The following is a 13,171-nucleotide window of genomic DNA, read 5'->3' on the forward strand; positions in this document are numbered from 1 at the left end:
ACAAACCTCTGTTCTTTATAAGTCACCCAGTCCTAGGTATTTTGTTACAGTAGCATATAACAAACTAAGATAGGTTTACAGACTAAAATCAGCCAAGAAAGCTCAATTAGTTCAACCATGGTGGGGGATGGACCACAGTCTAACCCTACAAAAAAGACTTGTAAATGCAAAGTAACCATTCATGGAGTGCGACACTAGTAAGGGGTAGGTATGAAGAAGTCCGTATCCTTATATCAATATAGACTTATCCAAAAACCACAACTGAGAAAAGAAACATAGTAAAAAGAAAATGTAAGGATTGGATACTAGTCCTGGAAAGGTTTACAATATGTAAAGAAATGTCTGTTCTATTCCGGGGACATACATAAACAGAACAAATATAAAGACAGACAGATCTAAATTCAGCCAGACTTCTAGCAGGAAGGAAACAAAATGGTATCTGGAAAACCAATTAAAATTGCTCAGGAATCCACCATTCATTACTATAATTAGCCACAAAGTAGGGGAGACTTTACCAGTGATGTCAGGTCCCATTTGGTCTAGCCTCCAATGCTTACAGAAACCACCTATCTATACACTTGCATCATACACTTCTACAGAGTACACTTCAGAAGGCACCTCTGAATGATGCCTCCCTAGGTTAGTGTACAGCTTACACACAACCGTATTCCTCAGCCCTGTGAGGATAATGGTGCTTCAGTACTCTGGTAAAATTGTGATAGCTTTTGGGATAAGGGGTGCTCAGAACCTTCTGGGCTCTTCTGATCTCACATCCTTCTTAAATATGTTTGAGAACTTTCACACACTTCAGGTACTGAGAGTAAGCTAGCCCCCACCTCCCCCCATCCCCAGAGACTTCGACTTTCTAAGGCTAAATATACTCCTGGCTTTGCTTACAGCTAGCTTACTCTGACTTCTCCACTGTTCAGAATGAATTTTTAAACTCCTTTTACCAAGCACTTCCCGCCCTAGTAAGCAGGCATGCTGACATGTTTTCAAAGAACCAGAATGCGTTCCTCTCAGCTGCTCCCATGGGACTCCCCAGAAAAGCCTACACACATGCTTGCTTCTACAGCAGTCTGATAGCCACGGGAGCCAAGAAGCTTGGAGTGGAGGGAGTTGAGCTTAGGCTTTTTCAGGAGCAGGATGGAGGTGGGAGGAGATGGGAAGGCAGGGATGAGGACAAGGCCAGCTGATCCTTCACTTACTCCCAGAACTCCATGACCGGGGAGGTGGCGTTCTGCAGGGACACATGGCTGTAGTTGCTGAAGTTCAGCTTCTGGAATTCCACACATTTCTCTGAGTGGGAACAAGACAAAACACATAGGAAATTAACCTTCACGGGGCCGGACCCGGGGAGCACACAGAGCTGGTGATACGGCCAGGTGGTGTTGGCACACAGGGGTCAGAACACACTGGAGAAGCCATGCTTGACCACAGCCTTCCCTGGTAGCCTGCTCTGGCTCTATCAGGAGGAGGACGCAGTGGGAGCAAAGCCTCACTCTGTTTTCATCCAGCATCTCACCGAGTGCTCCCCCTGGCCTCAGCTTCCCCCAATCCTTGCACACCATCTTCTACTCTTTCTTGGTTTCCGTTGCTTATGCCTGGCATTGGTCTCTGGTGCCCAGTGCCCTCACTGAAAAGAACAGGATAGAACAGAAATCCCCAGGAGCTCCGATGGAGCTGATATTCCCATTTGTGTAGTAAGAGGTGACTATTGGAGCAGCCTTGTAAAGAGCTGGGGGCTGAATAAACCAGCAAGAACATAGAGAAGAGGCCTGTGGTCTTTTATCCCTCCCTCGCTCCAGTGAGTCAAAAAGTTGGTTATTGAACAAACGCTTTTCAAAAATTTGATCATCAAAGGACTCTGCAGCAGAAGCACCCAAGTGTCCAGAGCAATTCTGAGCTGCCTCCTTTTCCAGGAAGCCTTCCTTGACTTTCCTCTCCTAAATTCTAACCAAACAAGAACCCCAAGACCCTCCAAAGAATCACTTTCTCTAACTGTCTTGACTATGAAGAGAAATAATCCAAGGATAAGGAATAGCTGAGGCCCCATGTATACCCTCCCCCTCCTCTGTAAAGCCTATAGCCTGCTAAAGGCAAAAACAAGAATATCTCAAGCCACAGTTCTATTGCTGGCTGCCGTTGATCTGGAACCTGTCAGCCACCATGGGCCTCACACCTTCAGACATAGTTGCATGAGCCATTGGGTTGCAGGCTCCTTGGAGCACAGCCTCCTACATTAGCTGCCTTAGGACGTAGACATCAATTCAGCTCCAGTGAGGAGTAGGTACTGCTACATCTGCCAGATCCTTCTCACTCAGATGAACCCCCAAATGCACCTGCCATTGAGGCTGGAGCATATTAGGCACAGCAAGTGATGATGTCATGGGCTCTGTAAAAGGGATCACAAGCCAGGAAGATCTGTGCTCCACTGGGAATAGATGACCCAGCTGTCTGTGTCATTCTCATTTCTCTTGGCTACTGTTGGCTTATGCTGAAAGCAAGTGGGGCTGGGTGTCCAGAGAGTCTACACTGGAGTCTAGAAACCAACACTGTCAGCAATCTGACTGGATATACCCTAGCCCATTTCTGCAATGATGACGTCCTTGACTTTCATCAGACTCTAAAATGGTGTTGCTTAATATTTTTCCTAAGAGGAAAAAAAAAAACTATGCTGGATGTGGTGGTCACACCTGAAGTCTCAACACTTGGGAGGCTGATGCTGAAGGACAGATGGAAGCCAGCCTGGGCCACAGAGCAAGTCCATGTCTCAATACTAACAAGTTCAACCCTAGCAGAATAAAATGAGAGAGATGCAGGCAGGCAGGCAGGTGGACAAGCAGACAGGCAGACAGACAGACAGGTGGACAGGCAGACAGGTGGACAGGCAGACAGGCGGACAGGCAGACAGGCAGGTAGACAGACAGGAAGGTACATACATACTCCCTCGGATAGTCAAAACTGATGTCATTTGCATTAAAATTGAATTGATTGTATAAAAATAAACAATGGTTATAAACCTGTGTGAGTGTTCTCATAGATAAGAAATTAAAATTATACTAAGTCAATTGCTTCTCAGCCTTTGATCTAAGATCAAGTATAATACAACTTAAAGCTGCCCTGTGCATCCCTGTAATCCCAGCACCTAGGCAGGGGAGGCAAGAGGACCAGGAACTCCAGGCCCATCCTGGGATACATGAAACTCTATCCTTAGTTAATTTATTTATAAATAAAATACCAACTCAACTCAGGAAACCAATAGCATACCCTCTCACAATGTGCAGAATAATTCCATGTGGGGATAATGCACTGCGTTTCCAATAGAAAAGCAGACCAAGAGCAAAGGAAAGAGTCTGTGAGATTAGCCTGCATATTATCCCCATATTTTCCCAACTCATTTTTCTGCAAGATCTTCTACCTTACAGCATGCCTCAGCCTCAGCTCACTCGAACATTTCTGTCTGTCCATTCACCCGCCCATCCTTCCTTCCTACCGCCCATCCGTTTTTAATGCTAGGGATGGAGCCCAGGGCCTTATGCATGCTAAGCAATTGTTGAGCCACTAAGCCACACATGTCTTGTTGACACATGATGTAAAAATTAAATCTTGAGAAATTACAAACACAGAGTCAAGCCACAGAATCTTCCAAGAGCCCCCGATGGCAGTGGCTGCAGAGGAAATTCAAGGCATGTACAGGTTTATAGTTTACTTAATACACTGATGATCAGGAGTTCAAGAATGCATCCCTGAATTTTAGCTTGATCAACATCTCCCTGAGGTCCCTTGCCAAAGGAAGGCTGACTGAACCCTGGGCCTAAGGAAAGTTGACCACAACTGACACAGAAGTGACTGGAAGGCAGGGGAGGCAAAGACACAGACCTAGAAACTAGACTGCTATGCTTTCTAGACCTAACATGGCTGCTGCTTCTCACGTGACCAGCACAGTTCCCAGACTTACTGTATCTCAGCTCTCGGGGTGATAGGCCACTCCCGGACATAATTAACCACAGATGCTAACATAGATGGATAGGTCCAAGTATGTGTCCCAATTCCAGTCAAAAAGTAGCACCTCTGAGAAGGGCTCATAGTCCCAGGCTTGTCTCAGAAAGAAAGAGTGCTACAGTCCATTTGTGATGCGTGCTGTGAGCACAGAAAGGGTTGGGACAGTTTTTCACCTCCTTCTCTAGACTACCAAAGAAGTCCTGATAGGATGACAGATTATATCTAAGTCAAAGATGACCTACCAGACTTTCCACTGTGCATGCGTGTGTGGGATATTGCTGCCTTCAAACATTTAGCTGGTTTAAACTAAATAAAGCAAACCAAGTAACTTGGGTGCGGTGCTGGCAACTGTCATCTGTAAGCATTTGCTGCTTCCTGGACATGGTTGTGGCTATTTCTGTCGAGAAGGGAGGTTACCAGAGATTTGGTGTTTAAAGAGAAGTTGGGGGCTGAAGAGTTAACTCAGGATTTAGCAGCACTGGCCACTTTTCCAGAGGACCTGGATTTGATTCCTAGTACCCACATGACTTTCTAACCTTCTATAACTCTAGTCCCAGTGGATATGGCTCCCCCTTCTGGCAACCATAGATATTTCATGAACATGGTCACATACAAGCAAACACACATATAAAATAAGAATACATAAATCTTTTCAATGTGAGAAGCTGGAAATCGGCATTTCCACACAATGTTTTCCGACTTTCAAATTCTGGCAACCAAATGCAATTTTGAGTGTGCGCCCATTACTATAAATGCAACTGTCTCAGTTTAATCTAACACCTCTCTGCCTCATTAAGGGGGATGAACCCCTCAAAGAAGCAGGACTAGATACTCATATTGTAGTCCAGCCCTTGGTCATACCTTAACTGTGTCCTCAGGGCTCAGTCTTACCTCTAGCTGCTGAATATCAGGTGACCATTGTTCCAGGGGCCACTCCCAGGAAACTGAACTGGGACAAGAGCCTGCAGACTCAGGGTGCACCACCAACCCCAGATCCCTCCACAGGACCAGGAGAGACCCAGCCTGGAGACCATACCTGTGTTCCACTCGTGCCCACAGGTGGCCCAAGGGAGTTCAGTGGTGAAGCAATTGCTTAAGTAGAAGATGGCCCACGCCAGGATGATGATGTAGTAGACATTGAGGTGTGCCTCGATCACCTGGGTTGCATAGCCAATACCTGTGAGGAGGAACAGGAAAGAGCAGCTGGGGTCTCTGTCCCCTGAGACAGCCTTCAGCGGCTCCTGGCAACTTGGCATCAATGAGACAAACTTTACTTTGCTTGAGAAATCCACACTTACCTTCAAACAAAGGACAGACTCTCCTCCAGCAGGTGATGCCGCCCTCGCTTGTGAACTGCCCCAGAGCCGTTTCCAGGAAGAAGACAGGGATGCCACAGCAGATGAAAAACACCACATAAGGAATCAGGAACGCCCCTGTGGGGGTACAGAGGGTGATAAGGAAACTCCCTGCCTTTCTCCAGCAGCATCAGTCCTATCCCGAGGGTGTGTACCCCAGGGCAGCACATGCTTCTCCGCCAGCCAGAATTCCAATTTGTCTGGAAAGGCCAGAGCCACAAAACATAGGAGGGGGTTTGTGTCCTCTGCCACTCTTTACCTTAAGCAACTCTCTCTCTCCTATCCCTGGGCCTCGACTTCTCCAGCTGTAAAATGAGTCTTAATAATTAATGCCATTGACTATTTCCCAGGATGGCTGTGTGATTGAAATAAGAGGCTTGGGGAAATAAAGTGTTTTGTAGAGAAATTCCTTGTGTGCACACATGGATGGATGTGTGTGTGTGTGTGTGTGTGTGTGTGTGTGTGCGCGCGCGCGCGCGCGCGAGTGTGCGCGCGAGCGCGCAATAGAAATAGAGATTGAGAGATCAATTTACTTTCTGTCAGTGTGGACATACATGTTTGTGCACATGTATATAGAGACCAGAAGTCAATGTCTTCTTCTATAACCCTGATGTTGTGTTTGGTACAGGGTCTCACAATGAATCTGGGGTTCACTGATTCTGCTATACTGACTGGCCAGTGAGTTCCAGGTACTCTCCTGTCTCCACCTCCCTGTTGCTAGAATATGGGATGTGTACTACCACAGCTGGCTTTTTACGTGGGTGCTGAGGATTCAAACCCAACCTTCATGCCTGAAGTGAAAGCATTGATCTCTTCAGCCCATCCCCCCCCCCAGCACAGATTAAGTTCATCTCCCTCCTATGTGTTGTTCCCTTCTCAACTCCAAACTAATCTCAAGGGGGTAAGCGGAGACAACCCCTCATTATTTCCTTGTAGAATCCCCCTAAGAGAGTTTTCGCATGAAGAAGAAAAATAAAAATAAAAACTTTTCAGAAAATCATACAATGAAAAGCACAGGGCTTCAAGGGGTTAAATGTTCCTGCACATATGATCCCAGGTATGGTTCTGAGCCCTAAGAAATTTGTAGCAAGAATCCCCCTTCAAAGCTGGCTTAGGGTCAGCCTGGGTGAGGACTGCTCTAAACACAATACCCACAGCCCGGGCCTTTCTACAAAATAAATAAAATCAAGTTAGCCTTGCTCCTAGGAACAGATGGGGAACCCCCCACCCCACCCCACCAAATCCCTTATTTTCTTTCTCTCCTCTAATAACAAAGCATGAAAACACAGTATTCTCCATCTGATGTTACGAATGGAGGCTTTACCTGAAATTGCTTTTGCTAAATGAAGCCTCTTTAGCCACCAGATTAACAGCAACAACCTTGATCAATCCTGATAGTGTGGACTTATCTACCAGGCTTTGAAAGGGTCTTAAATCATTTCTGGGCAATAAACTCATTTAAGATTCTACCCAGTGAATAAGATACTTTCAATTATTGTGGGAATCTACTAGTGTGGCCTGTGAACTCGTTATTTTTAGAGGAAACCACAGCCCAGCCAGATTGAAGGCAGGAACTTGTATGACAGGATAAATGGTGTCTGAGGCCTGACTCCAAATCTATTTGATTAAAAAGCTGAAGTGGTTCTCTTAAGAGCTTGTAATTCACCTGTGGACTCCATGAACCCAACAGATGACACTGGGGGGAAAGCCAGCTGGCCCATGTACTCACAAAGCTAGCACTGTAATTCTTAAAATAACTAATTCACCCAAGCCAGGGTGTCTGCACGGATGGAGGCTTGTGGCAAATCAAAGAACAAACAACCAACATGAGTGACATTTCAACTTTACAAACTACAACCTCAAAAACAATATGTAACAGAATTTCTAATTAGCCCAGTTTATCTCCCTTTTCTACTTTGCAGGATGCTTCTTGTTGAGGCCTGACACTTCCTAGATGAATCAAGAACTTAAAGTAGTTTCTGTTAAACTACCCTAAGCACACATGGTAGCTTCTAACGGCTCCGTCTGCACAGTGAGGCACAGCCCGCCTGAGGGCACAGGGTGCATTTTGGGTCTCCGAGTCTGCAGCCAGCTGTCTCCCCTAGCCAAGCCACGGACACCACTGGCCACTTCATTACCAGTGCAGGGCAGGCCTGGAGCGGCCTGTGCCTTCAGGGTGAATGTCCCCAAAGAAAAGGCCTGAGCCAGGCAGTGGGGTTCGCAGGTCCCTCAGCTGTTTGTACAGGAAGCCCTGCAGGGTCCTTGCCAACCAACTTCTCTGTCACCTTTTTAGTGTCTGAAGATTTTGGTGTTTTTTTTTTTGTTTGTTTGTTTGTTTTGTTTTTTTGTTTTTTTTTTTTTTTGTTTTTTTTTCTCAAAGATCAGGGAAAGCACAGGGAGGCGGGGAAATGCCAACACAGGCCTTTTCTGAGAGGAACTGGAGCACCACAGGTTTCAATGGGACCCCTTGCTACTCTGCCATCCTGCCGTGATGGGGGGGGCGTGGGAGTCTGGGCCCCACTCTGAGCTGGGAGAGCTGAGGACCAGATCTTCAGTTCTTCCCAGTGGCACTTCGCGACAGTGTCTTTGGAAGGGACGCTGGTCTTCCCCCGTCTCACACACATCAGCGTGATTGCAGTTTTGTGGGTGAGTCTGAGCCCAGTAAAAGAAACTGCTTGGTGCCAGTTTTTCCTCCAGAGAGACCTAAAATACTTTCCCTAGAAAGGGCCTGAAGAGCAAATTTAAAACACTACAGAGAGGAGGGTGCAGCAAAACCTGTCCAAAAGTTCTCCTCAGGGGTCAGCTCAATCCTGCGCAAAAAAACAAAAATAAAAAATAAAAATAAACCATTTGGAGTCTCAATCTCACCCTCAGCAGTAGTAAAACGGAGAGCTTCTTAGACGCTTGGTCCCATCATTTTTGGAATTCAAAAAAGCACTGCCTTCCAAGGTGACTATGAGGCCATTTAAAAATTTACAAGACATGGTTGGGCCCCTTCTCCTGGTACTTCGGTGACCTCTCTAAAAGACTACTCAGATCAGTCTTTTCCTGTAAGGATAGGGAGCTTCCGAGGCTAAATAACAGGTTTCTGCCTAAACCTCCAGCGAGAGTTGCCTGAAAGCAGAGCTCCAGGACCAGGTCTGTCTCTCACGCAGGTGACAGACGCTGCTCTGGGCCCGGTGGCAGGTGGCAGGTGGTGGCGCGCTCAGGTGCGAAGCGGCTCCATGCACGCAGGCGCAGAGAAACAGGTGGGCCCCGTGCAGTCCCTCGGCTCCTGGGGACTGGGAGGGGGGATCAGGGCCCTGCACGAGAGGTGTCACCCCACCCCAGGTGTCGCCGCGCGTCCCTGACGTCCCTGCCGCGCTCACCTCCGCCGTTCTTGTAGCACAGGTAGGGGAAGCGCCACACGTTGCCCAACCCGATGATCTCTCCCGCTACGCTCAACACGAACTCCACCTTGTTGTTCCAGTGGCCGCGCTCGTGGACCGCCTTGTCGCGCGCCTCGCGCGTCCCCGCCGCGCCCCCGCCGCCGCCGCCCAGCGCCTCGGACCCTCGCGCCTCCTCTGCCGCCTTCCCGTTGCCCAGGGGCAGCGCTTGCTCCGCAGTCATGGCCGCCCTGCCGCCTCGTGCGCCGGCCCCGGCTCTGCGCCGCCGCCCCGGGCGCCCGGGCTTTTGAGAGGCTCGAGCGGCGGGCGGGGGAGCCGGGGGTGGAGCCGAGGGAGCCGCCAGGGCTGGACCGCACGGGACAAGGACTCAGTGCCCAGGCCATTTTCAGCCCGCCTGAACTCCCGGATGGAAGGGGTGCTGCGGGTCCCTTAACTTGACCTTGTGTGCCCAGTGCCTCCCTTAACACCTTGACCTTGCACACACCTGGCTGACTCAGGGCACAGGGTTTGCCCCGCAGCCTGACTCACTGGCTTCTGAGTGCAGGTAACAGCAGAGTCCTCCCTCCGGGCCCAAGTGGACTATGAGTGTAGTACCTGAACTTCTACCCCCTTTCTGTGAAGCTTGGGCCTCAGTTTTCCCATCTCTACTCGGAGGTTATATGGACAGCTCTAACTTTTGAAGGACGAACGGCTGTGTGGGTAGGGTTCAGTTGCAGGGGCCTGGTGAGTGTGTGGCTGGGGCATGAGATGGAAAGTCCTTTTGAAGCTCCCAGGTGATAGTAGCCGGGTCTTAACCCTAACCCCATGCCCGGTACCCTCTACCCTGCAGGTCTTATTCTACCCGTGACCCCCATTCTACACACATGTGAGTCTCAGCAGGGTCTGGTTGAGTCCGGACATCCAGAGGCAGGAGCAGGCAAATCTAAGCTGAATGCCCTGCTTTCACCTACATGAGTTGTGTGACTTTGGCCAGGCTCCCGATACCGCAGTTTCTCAGTTTGCTGGTCTGCAAAAGGTGCCCCCAACATGGCCTTCTTAGGTTTGCATTATTTGTTGCTCGCGGGGAGGTCTGACTGCATGCCTAGTCTCTGCTGGCTGTGATTTTTGTCAATTGGACACAAGCCAGGGTCATCTGGGAAGAGGAAACTTCAAATGAGATGATAATGTCAGCAGAATACCCTGCGGGCAAGCCTATGCTACATTGTCTTCATTTATGATTGAGGTGGGAGGGTCTGGCTCACTGTTGGACAGAGCCAGCCCTGGGCTGGTGGTCCTGGGTTGGATAAGAAAGCAGACTGAGTAGTGGCTTCCGCTTCAGTTTCTGCCTCCAGGTTCCTGCCTTGAGTTCCTGCCTAACCTCCTTCAGCGAAGGACAGCGAACTGTAAGATAAAATGCAGCCTTTCCTGTCCAAGTTGCACTCAGTCGTGGCTTTGTCACAGCAACAGAAACCCAAACTAAGACAATGATTCTGTGCCTTTGAGCTGTCGCCTCGTTGCTTCAGGCTCCATCTGTCAAATGGGTTCACATTCCTCCTTACCTCAGGGTGACTTGGGAATGACAGGCCTTGGCTTGATTCTGAACAGTTGCTATGTGAGGAGGAAGATGAGGAAGAGGAAGGCCACAGTGTCTTACTCTGCTGACAGCCTTCAATGTTCTTCTTTTCCTACCAGAGGAACTAATCTGTTGACCTTGATATTAACTTCCCTGGCCTTCTCAGTCTTCCATAATTCCCTTTTAAATCAAAGCTAAGTTTCCCACATGCTAAGACCAATATTTCCTTTCTCTCTGACCATCACTGGTACTTTGTAGAAAAATAACAGTTAAGCCAGGAATCGATTTCAACTCAAGTCTTTGCATCCAATAGCACGTGGTAACTAGGATTCATTCTGTTCTCTGAACAACAGCATCCGCAGTTAGAATTTATTCCGGTCTTCAAGCTGGAAGATGAGCTTGTTACCCTAGGACCTGGGGGGAAACGCCTTCACAACTGAAGAAGCAAAACACTTGGCTTCCTGTGGAGCTCAGCGGGGTTAGCTGCAGGGACTGAGTTCTCTGAGCCCATCCTTTTCTCATCACTGTGACAAAATAGCTGTCCAAAGCGATTTATTGTGGCTCACATGTTGAAGGTACAATCCTCCATGGTGGGGCAATCCCGAAGGCAGAGCTTGAGATAAAACTGGTCACGTGGCAAGTGAAGTCAGGAAGCAGCGAGATGGGGGCTGGTACTCAGCTTCTTTATCCTTATTGTCGATCAGGACTCACAGATAAGAAGGCCTTCCTACCCTAGACTGATGTAAAAAACTCCTCACAGGAGGCCCTGGGGGTGTGGGGCTTGTCTCCTGGTTTCTAGATCCTGCTGAGTTTACCAGTCAACACTGGCTATTACTGCTGGCATGCAGAATGGCACAAGATCTGCCTTTTTGGCAGCAGGGGTGGGGTGGGGGACAAGAGAGTATATCTGAATAGTAAAAAGATTACTGTGAACACGGAGTCAAGACAGGATTGGGGACAGTAAAGAGGCTATCTAAATCACTAGATTTAGCCAGGTGTGGTTGGTAGCTCTGTGGGGACCGGTGTGGGGGGGGGCAAAAGGAAGTGATAATGAGAGACTCCTCCCTTCGAGGGCTTGACCTAGGATTAGGTTTGAAGAGGCATGAGCAGGACTTGAATGTGTATGCAAGGGGCCAAGAGCCAAAGAACCAAAGAGATGTGGCTGCAAAGAATCTGAAACTAGAGTGACCTTCCTTCACTCGCCGACAGGATAGCCTGCATCAGGAGATGCAGATGTGGACTCTGGGCTGTCATCAATGATGTAGAGATGCCCCGAGGTAGCTCCTCAGGCTCAGGAGCCCAGGACAGAATTTCCCAAACACATAGTTTGAGCTCACGGTTTTCTATAAAACCCAGTTTCACTGATACCAACAGCTATTTTCCTAATATATTTGTATAGGAGCTCCGGTTTCTCTCCCTTCCCTGTAGCTATGGAAATCTTTTAGATGTCTTTGCAGAAGCCTCACAGCAAAAGGTTTCCACCATCAGCTTGCTTTGACACTGGTTTTAAGCTTTTATATCCATCAGCAACATGGGATCCAGCGTCTTCCTCAGTCAGGAGGCTCAGGGAGAAAACAAGTCCCATCCTAACTGAAGGTGTCCAAGACAAATCCAGACCTAAGAAAGGTACCATCCCACTATCATCTCAAAGCTACAACCAAACCCAGCATAGATCCCAACTACCAGCAACCTAATCTGTTTGCCTCCAGCCTTATAACTTACAACCCTAGAATAGTCAGTGAATGGTTCTGAGACAAGTATTAGCTTAGCCCGTGTATTTCTTAGATACCCCACTTTGCCCCTAAGACACAAGTCATCTTTATAAGTGCAGCTCCCTCTTCTTCACACATCGTGAAGCTCTCGGTGTTCTCTCAGGATTCCAGACAGCTTTCAGGAGGAAGCTGTGCCCTGTGTACCCCCTGCAGCACATTTTGGGTGTAACCTGGCCAGCTAACAAGGGGAACACTTGTTCCTTTGATGCTGTCTGTTCTGGTTCAGTGAGCCATCCTTAGTGTTGGACCAGAATAAAGATGGGAGGATGGGCAGACTTTCCATGGATTGTCTTCCCTCCTCTGCCCCTTGGTAATTTAATGTGATTATATGTGTTCACCTTATGCCACCTCACCTAGGATAGCCTTCTGAAAGAAGAATATGCTAAAATGACCTGGATTTCCAGCAAATAGTTAAATAGATGACTGTGTACAGGTGGTGATTGTGGTTTTTGTACCATAGTAGAATGAACTAGTGGTCCTGCCTCATCATCTTCCCCTGATCTTGCTCCCTATCCTTGATCTTGCCATGGCCCTATGCTGGACACACTTCTCTGGCCCTTCACTTCGGCCTTGGAAAATGTGGCTTTACTGTGCCATCCGATGATGCTACTATGTTAAGAACTTTCGGGTTCCAGAAGGAGGCCACAGAGCAGACACACCTGAGCTAAGCCTCAAGCCCAAGCCAACTGCATCACAAGACACCAGGCTGTGCATGAGCTGTCACATACGCCTCTCTACCCCTGTGCGCACATACCACTGAGGGATTGTAAGCCTGGCTGTATTTTCTATGGAAGAAGAAACTGTGGCCCAGAAATGGTGGATGGCTTACTCAGAATCACACAGCTCACCTCTCTGACTTGTGCTTTACATTTGAGCTAGGCAGTGACTTTAACCATGTGAACTTGTTGTTACAGATAGGAATGGGTGAAAGACACTGTTCATGCCTTCCTCATCTGTTTGAATTAGCTCAGAGCTCAGTTATCGTGCCCTAAGTGGAACTTGCCCCTTGGAGGAACCTCCCATACAGATTCTGTGGGGGAACGTGGTGTTTAAATTCCAAGTCTGTGTACCCTTGCTTGTGAGCACAAGTTTTCTGGAGCT

General features: G+C 48.4%; 1 protein-coding gene across 1 annotated transcript in view; it reads right to left on the reverse strand.

The window, feature by feature from the left end:
* SLC6A11 (solute carrier family 6 member 11) overlaps positions 1-8,969 on the reverse strand; it is a gene marked incomplete at both ends in the record, with an annotated part of 108,246 nt that extends 99,277 nt beyond the window's left edge. Inside the window, 4 exons of the mRNA XM_080915037.1 lie at positions 1,209-1,299; positions 5,042-5,182; positions 5,304-5,438; positions 8,729-8,969. Of these exons, the coding sequence (XP_080771163.1) occupies positions 1,209-1,299; positions 5,042-5,182; positions 5,304-5,438; positions 8,729-8,969 (608 nt within the window). The remainder of the gene's footprint in view (positions 1-1,208; positions 1,300-5,041; positions 5,183-5,303; positions 5,439-8,728) is intronic.
* Between the last annotated feature and the right edge of the window lie 4,202 nt (positions 8,970-13,171).

This window comes from Micromys minutus (assembly GCF_963924665.1).
Source record: "Micromys minutus genome assembly, chromosome: 3".
NCBI lineage: Eukaryota > Metazoa > Chordata > Mammalia > Rodentia > Muridae > Micromys > Micromys minutus.